We start from the raw sequence: 7,717 nt of genomic DNA, 5'->3' as shown, positions 1-7,717 counted from the left end.
CGCTCACGCACACGCACACGCGCACACACACACACACACACACACACACACACACACACACACACACACACTCTGAATTGTTCGTAAACCATTTTAAACCATTAGTTCGTAAACACAAATTAATTGTTTTCAATTGGTTCAAGGAAATGAATCAAACTTACCAAATATAACTCTTTAAAAAAATCTACTGCAGATTAAGAGATGAGGAAGGAGTGTGATACATACATACTGTAATTTCAAATACACAACTGGTCAACAGTTTGGAATATTTATAATTTTTTTAATGTTCCTGATTAAAGTCTCTTTTGCTCACCAAGGCTGCATTTATTTGATAATACAGTAAAACAGCAATACAGTAAAATTGTGAAATTATTACAATTTAAAATGGTTTTCTATGTTAATATCTATGTAATATATATGTTTCAAATGTAACTTATTCCAGTGATGGCAAAGCTGAATTTTCAGCAGGCATTACTCCAGTGTCACAGAAATAATTCCAAATCATTGTCAATGTTGAAAACAGTTTTTGCTGCTTAATATTTTGGTTGAAATACTACCATTCAATAGATTATAGGGTTAGTTCACCCAAAAATGAAATTAGCCCATAAATTACTCACCCTCAAGTCATCCTAGGTGTATATGACTTTCTTCTTTCAGACAAATCCAGTCGGAGTTACATTAAAAATGGTCTTTGATCTTTCAAGCTGTTTAATGGCACAAAAGTTAAATAAAAAGTGCCCATCCATAATAAAAAGTGTCTCACACGGCTCCGGGGGGTGAACAAAGGCCTCCTGTAGCGAATCGATGCGTTTTTTTAAGAAAAATATCCATATTCAAAATGTAATAATCACTTTAATGTAGCTTGTGCCAACAGTTGTACACAGAAGCAGTTCCGGGAGGATGACGTATGAGGTCGATGTTGCGCATGCAATTATGGATGGGCGCTTTTTATTTAACTTCTTTTGGACTGATGCATGCAAGACCCACTGAGTGGCATTAAACAGCTTGAAAGATCAAAGAACATTTTTAATATAACTCCAACTGGATTCGTCTGAAAGAAGAAAGTCATATACACCTAGGATGACTTGAGGGTGAGTAATTTATGGGCTAATTTTCATTTTTGGGTGAACTAACCCTTTAAGGAAAGAAAGAAAGAGAAAAAGAAAGAAAGAAAGAGAGTTTTATTCTGCAAGGTCGCATTATTATCAAACATGACAACATTTATAATGTTACAAAAGATTTCCATTTCAAATAAATTATGTTCTTTTGAACTTTCTATTCATCAAATAATCCTGAAAATGTATCACAATTTCCACTAAAAATTTGAAGCAGCACAACTGTTTTCAGCACTGATAATAATAAGAAATAATTGTTTCTTGAGCATCAAATCAGCATATTAGACTGATTTCTGAAGGATCATGTGACACTGAAGACTGGAGTAATGATGCTGAAAATTCAGCTTTGATCACAGGAATAAATTACATTTTACAATATATATTAAAATAGAAAACTGTTCGTTTAAATGGTTATAATATTTCACATACAGTTTTTTTTTTACTTATTTTACTTATGTGCAGCCTTGGTGCACATTAAGAGACATTAACACTTAAAAAATTACATTGAAACATAAAAAAAAAAGCATCATTCTGCCAAACATTTGACCGTGTGTGTGTGTATATGTATGTTCATGTCATTTCGGAATAAAACTTAAGGAAAATATACACATTCACTCAGACACAGTACACTACATCGGTCCAACACTGTCAGAGGCAGTGTGTAAATCAATCATGAAGACACACACACCAGAACACGTCCTCCAGCACATCCACAGGCAGAGGCGAGGGGTTGAAGATGACAAAGAGCCTCTCCTTCACCATGCTGTCAGACGCCACCAGTTTCTTCAGAGGAGGCAGAGCTACATCTGTCTGCACACGTGCTTTCTGAGGTACAGGGGCCGCTGTGTAGCCCTACAGGAACACAGGACACAATAAACATCTGTCAACAATCAGTTTGATGACTTCTGATCTCCAACAACATCATGTTTTCATCATGTTTCTCAAGCCAATGTAAATGGAGGACGAGCACATAGTATATCATGATGACGCTGTGCTCTTTAACAACAAAGATGCACGACAAACAAATATCACCCCAGAAGGAGCATAAAGCAACAAAGTTATTTTATGTGTCACTACATTATCATGCTGCAGGAAACCGAGTCATCACTGTCCCAGGATTTAGTGGATCAAGGCACTTGCTAGTGTCCATAATATACTGATTCATGACATAGTGAAAGAGGTGGAATGAGAGACAGTGCATGATTTGATACTTGCTATTGTTAGACATTCGCAGGTGGTATTAGGTTTTTCTAGAACACATTCTATTGGACAAAAACCCCACAAAAATAACCATATTAATAGCTAAAATATGTAAAAAATGTGTTCCATGGAAGAAAAAAAAAAGGACAGATGAGGAAATTATGAAATTATAAATAATTTTCATTTTTGGGTGAACTATCACTTTGTAATAGCCTAATGGATGGATTTTTTGTAAAATGAAAAGGATCTTTTAGCAATAAGCAGCAAACTGTGCACCACCATTCGAAAGTTTGTGGTCGGTTAGATTGAAACATTTTTTTTTAAAGAAATCTCTTATGCTCACTAAGACTGCATTTATCTGATCAAAAATGCAGTATAAACAGTAACATTGTGAAAAAGTATTCAAATTTAAAGTTACTGTTTTCTATTTGAATGTATTTTTAAAATGTAATTTATTCCTGTGGTGTAAAGCAGAATTTTCAGCATCATTACTCCAGTCAAATCATTCTAATATGCTAATTTGCTGCTCAAGAAACATTTCTGATTATTATCAATGTGGAAAACAGTTGCGCAGCTTAATATTTCTGTGAAAACTGTGATTTTAATAGATCTTAAAATGGAATTAATTCCTGTGATGGCAAAAGATAGTTTTTGTAACTTCTGAAAGGTAGTGTATGTTTGGCATATATGAGTTATCACTGATTATCATGTAACTAAAATAGCATGTACAAAAATTGTAATGCGATACCTATGGCTTATAAAGGAATAGTTGCCCAATAATGAAAATATTTATTTGTTCCAGAACTGTATGACTTTCTGTCTTCCATGGAACACAAAATTAGAATTTCTAAACAAATGACTAATTTAGAGACTAATTTACTAATCTTAAGAAATTGTGTACGAACACATTACCCACCACCGTGCTGGTCTTCATTAGCTGTGCACCAGAAGGGCCGTTCCACACCATAGACATCATCTGAGCGGCCACAAGCTGCATTGCCATCTTCCCCATGGGACTGAACACAGACAACACAACAAATAAAACCTGCACTTGGATACGCTACAGCTTCATATTTAATATTGTGCATCTAAAACTGTCTCTAACGATATAATAGTTTGACCCAAATGAAAGTGTGTTAAAAACGGTAACCTAAAGGCACCTAGACGGTGTACTATTTCCTGTGGATTTTTGGCTGTATTCCTCACAGCCCCATATGTAACAGAAGAGGCAGGTTAAAGGGACAGTTCACCCAAAAATTTAATTTTGTCATCATTTACTAACCCTAAAGTTGTTCCAAACCTGTATGAGTTTCTTTAATTAGCTGAGTTTCACGACTTCCCCACGACTAGACTAGACTAGGTTAGAGAGTCGGACTCGTAACCCAAAGGTTGCGGGTTCGAGTCTCGTACCGGCAGGGATTGTAGGTGGGGGGAGTGAATTTACAGCGCTCTCTCCCACCTTCAATACCACGACTGAGGTGCCCTTGAGCAAGGCACCGAACCCCCAACTGCTCCCCGGGCGCAGCAGCATAAATGGCTGCCCACTGCTCCGGGTGTGTGTTCACGGTGTGTGTGTGTTCACTGCTGTGTGTGTGCACTTTGGATGGGTTAAATGCAGAGCACTAATTCCGAGTATGGGTCACCATACTTGGCCACATGTCACTTTTCACTGTCACTTTCATCTGCTGAACATAAAAGAAGATATTTTGAAGAAACAGTTGTATCCATTGACTTCCATAGTATGGAGGGGAAAAAAATACTATGGAAGTCAATGGCTACCATCAACCGTTTCTTCAAAATATCTTCTTTTATGTTCAGAAACTCATACCGGTTTGGAACAACTTGAAGCTGCGTAAATGATGACAGAATTTTCATTTTTGGATGAACTATCCCTTTAAGCAATAATGAATTCATCAAGCTAATTATAATAAGTGAATGCTAACGAGGATCTGTGGAATCAAAATGCATTTTTAATGAAGCAGCATGTATGTACTTTTGAGTTGAATGTAAAGTGGACTCTACCTCGTCCTGTCCTCTCCATCGTTTATGTAAGTTACAGAGAGACGGTTACCAGGCGGATACTTAAACCCATTCAGCTTCTCTTTAGCATAAACCGCTGAGCCCAGGTTATTATACCGCACCACCACCTGACCTGTAGAGCACACACATACTGTGAGATAAAGGACACTTTTACTCATTTACCCTTTCCATTATGTCGCTAAAAACTCTCATGACTCCCTTCCATCTGTGAAAGCATTCTGAAGTCATATGATGGCTTTGTTTGAGGAACAAACCTAACTTTAATATATATTTAATGTATACATTTAAGTTCAAAAGTTTGTGGTTGGTAAGATTTTTAAATGTTTTTGAAATAAGTCTCTTCTGCTCACCAGGACTGCATTTATTTGATCAAAAATCGTCAAAACTGTAATATTGTGATGTATTATTACAATTTAAAATAACTGTTTTAATATATTTTTTATATTTTTAATTTATTCCTGTGATGATTCAGAAATCATTCTAACATGCTGATGCATTTATTCAGGATTATTTGTACTGCGAGTACATCATTCGCATTTGTGAGCAAACTTTGTGCCAGGAGACTAAATCATGTCTGTCATTAGCCACTGACTAATAAATTGTCAGACTTCACTTGATGCCAGTGATTGAGTCGTAGGCTAAGAATAAGTTTAAAGCAGATGTATTCTGACTGCATGTTGTGTCCTCTGACCGCATTAGAGCGCTTACGCTTGAAGACTCTGAATGAGTGTTTGACAGCAAAGAGTGTTTAATAATCAGGGCATGGATCGAGTCGCTCTATAGAGGGTATGCAGTGACGTCACTGTCCCGCCTGAAAACAAAGCATCCTGCTGCAGCTAGTAGGGGAAAGCGTGAAAACCGGAGTAAAACGAGAAGTAAAATATCTTCTTGAGCCTCATGTTGTGTTCCAGTCTTTTTGACACAAAGGCAACTTCCTTTTTCTCGAAAATGCTAGTCAATGTTATCACACTGGACAAAAATCTACTGAATTTGCTCACAGAGGGTATAACAAATTCCCCCCAAAATTTAGATAATTTTTATACTTTTTTGTCCCTTGTCAAAAATGACCAGCCTACAAAACATTGCTTGTAAATGTCTCGTTATGCTATATTATTACCAAATATTGGATTCAATGTTCTATCAGCAAAACTGACCAGGCTTTTAAAAATCGCTTGTAAATCTTTCATTATCCTATATTATCACCAAATCTTCTTATCGTCAACTTGTTTTTTTTTCTCTTTCAATTAGCACAGGTTTTGTATTCATTTTGAGAACTAATTAATCGTAGGCCTCATTAATCAAGCTTATGCAACTCAGTTTTTGAGTGAATATTGCCAAAAAAAATCCACAAATAAAGTTGTTGGTTTTTTTCACTCAAAAACTGAGGTATATAAGCTTAGATCTATGAGGGCAACAACCAATCAGCTCCAAAAAGAAATACAAAACCAACAAATAAATAAATAAATAAAATAATTAAATCCAAGATTTGGTGACAATATTGCATTTTATTTACAAGCAATTTTTCAAAATGCAGGGAACACCAAATTAGGTAAAGGTTTTTCAGCACAGCACAAGGGTTAAAATATATGATATAAAAATAAATATAACTATAAAAAAGTCTGATGAATAAAATAAAAAGATTTACTGGCCAATGCGAATTCTTTTGCCAATGAGAACTGCTTAGAAAGTTCAAAAGAAGCATTAATTTGAATCAGAAATATTTTGAAAGATTGTAAAAGTCTTTATTGTTTTTATCAATATAATGCATCCCTTGCTGAGTAAAAGTATTAATTTATTTTAAACAAAACTGACCCCAACATTTTTAATGGTAGTGTATAATCCACACGTCGTATGGACTACTTATATTATATTTCATGGTGAATTAACTATGATAAAATTGTAATTTTTGGGAAAAAAACCTTAGTAAGGTCGTGCGTAGAGAAAACATTGTAGAGCAGTGGGTGGTATATATAACCTTTGCTGAAGCCGTACTGATCTCTCTGCATCTCACAGAAATCAATCCCCGGGATCAGGTCAAACAGACCGCAGATCTGCTCCTGCGTGACCGCGACCCGGGACGACACCAGCAGGCACCGCGTGATGACGTCAGAGCTCCACGTGTCCCCCGAGGCGTAGCTGCTGGACTCATGTGCTGCAGGAAATCACGCACCGATCAAGCTAAACCCTCAGGCATCCAAAAACGGCACTGCCATTTCCACACAAAAGCATGGGCGGAAACCAAACCTGAAGTGACTAGATACTCACCAAACGTGTACGAGTTGGAGCCTGGATCGTTTCCAGAGTGCTCCGATCTGGGGTTGCTGAAATAGTCGTTGTCTGTTGACGCATTTTTGGTTCTGGGCTCAGCTAAAATAGCTCTGAACGCTGCAAGAGACGGACAACTTACAAATGCATCTGAAAGAAAGTCATCAAGTAGGGAAAACGACAGACTTACTCTTGTCACAGTTTTCTATGGCTTTGGCGGCTTGCGAAGGTTTGTGGAATCTCACGTAACCCAGACCTTTGCTTTCACCCGTGGTCTTATTCCTTATAATAATAGCGTACTCTATATCCCCATACACCTGTGGAAGAGACAGCAAAGAGAGAGGAAAAAACTGACAAAAAATATCACGGTCTGAGTTCACCGAAAAATCAAATGAAAGACTAAATAATAAATTAGGTTTTGCTTAACCTGTTTGTTTTTAGGCCCATGCATTATTTCATGACAATTAATCAAACTGCCTCCCCAATCACTAATTACTAAAATTGGTGCTAAAAAAATATAATTCATTTTGGGGTGTTCTTCAAACTGTCCTTCAGAAAATATCTACAAGTTAGAAATAAAAATCTTCCTCAGTAAGTTTGGTGAAAGTCCTGTGAGCTCCACTACCTCAACATTCACATTTTCTCTTCTAAACGAGCCAATTTATTTATATTACCCAACCCTCTACATTGCGAGTAAATCACTCGCATATGCGACTAAATCTTCACTCTGGGCGACTAAATGATGTCTAATATTAGCCAACTGCTAATAAATTCTCAGATTTTACTCGCCAGTGTGTGAGTTGGAGGTTAAGTGAGTTGGAGGTAAGTTTAGGTCAGATATATTTTCACTCGCCGAACACTCTCTGACTAGTGTTGGGTCGTTTTTGAACGATTCGCTGAAGACCCAGGTAAACAATGAATTAATCTTTTCTGTCTCTTATAGCAGTTTTGTATTGTTTGTAGTGTGAGCAACGTTTGCATAAGTAGTAGACGTGTTAGGGAAATAAAACGTAACACTTTCATTATATTTTGCTAAAATTAACGAAATGACTCGAAAAAAGATTCGTTCATTTTGCTGAACGAGACTCAAAGGTCCG

At 36.7% G+C, this 7,717-nt stretch overlaps 1 protein-coding gene and 1 long non-coding RNA gene across 3 annotated transcripts in view; one reads left to right on the top strand and one right to left on the bottom strand.

Annotated features, from left to right (window-relative positions):
• Window positions 1–7,717, bottom strand: part of rbm45 (RNA binding motif protein 45) — a 13,145-nt gene that overhangs the window by 4,128 nt on the left and 1,300 nt on the right. Inside the window, exons 3-8 of one of the 2 annotated variants that reach the window (XM_016487476.1) lie at window positions 6,811–6,937; window positions 6,621–6,740; window positions 6,331–6,507; window positions 4,338–4,467; window positions 3,232–3,331; window positions 1,804–1,967 (exon numbers count right to left, since the gene is read on the bottom strand). In XM_016487476.1, the coding sequence (XP_016342962.1) occupies window positions 1,804–1,967; window positions 3,232–3,331; window positions 4,338–4,467; window positions 6,331–6,507; window positions 6,621–6,740; window positions 6,811–6,937 (818 nt within the window). The remainder of the gene's footprint in view (window positions 1–1,803; window positions 1,968–3,231; window positions 3,332–4,337; window positions 4,468–6,330; window positions 6,508–6,620; window positions 6,741–6,810; window positions 6,938–7,717) is intronic. The other variant, XM_016487477.1, reaches the window with a different exon arrangement.
• The window catches only part of LOC107689482 (uncharacterized), an 8,464-nt gene continuing 7,408 nt past the window's right edge, over window positions 6,662–7,717 (top strand). Inside the window, exon 1 of the long non-coding RNA XR_001634342.1 lies at window positions 6,662–6,672. This is a non-coding gene — a long non-coding RNA (uncharacterized LOC107689482). The remainder of the gene's footprint in view (window positions 6,673–7,717) is intronic.

This window comes from Sinocyclocheilus anshuiensis, unplaced genomic scaffold (assembly GCF_001515605.1).
Source record: "Sinocyclocheilus anshuiensis isolate Anshui unplaced genomic scaffold, SAMN03320099.WGS_v1.1 scaffold1199, whole genome shotgun sequence".
Classification (NCBI taxonomy): Eukaryota; Metazoa; Chordata; class Actinopteri; order Cypriniformes; family Cyprinidae; genus Sinocyclocheilus; species Sinocyclocheilus anshuiensis.
Note: the sequence above shows the minus strand (reverse complement) of the source record. Positions and strands in the feature narration are given on the sequence as shown.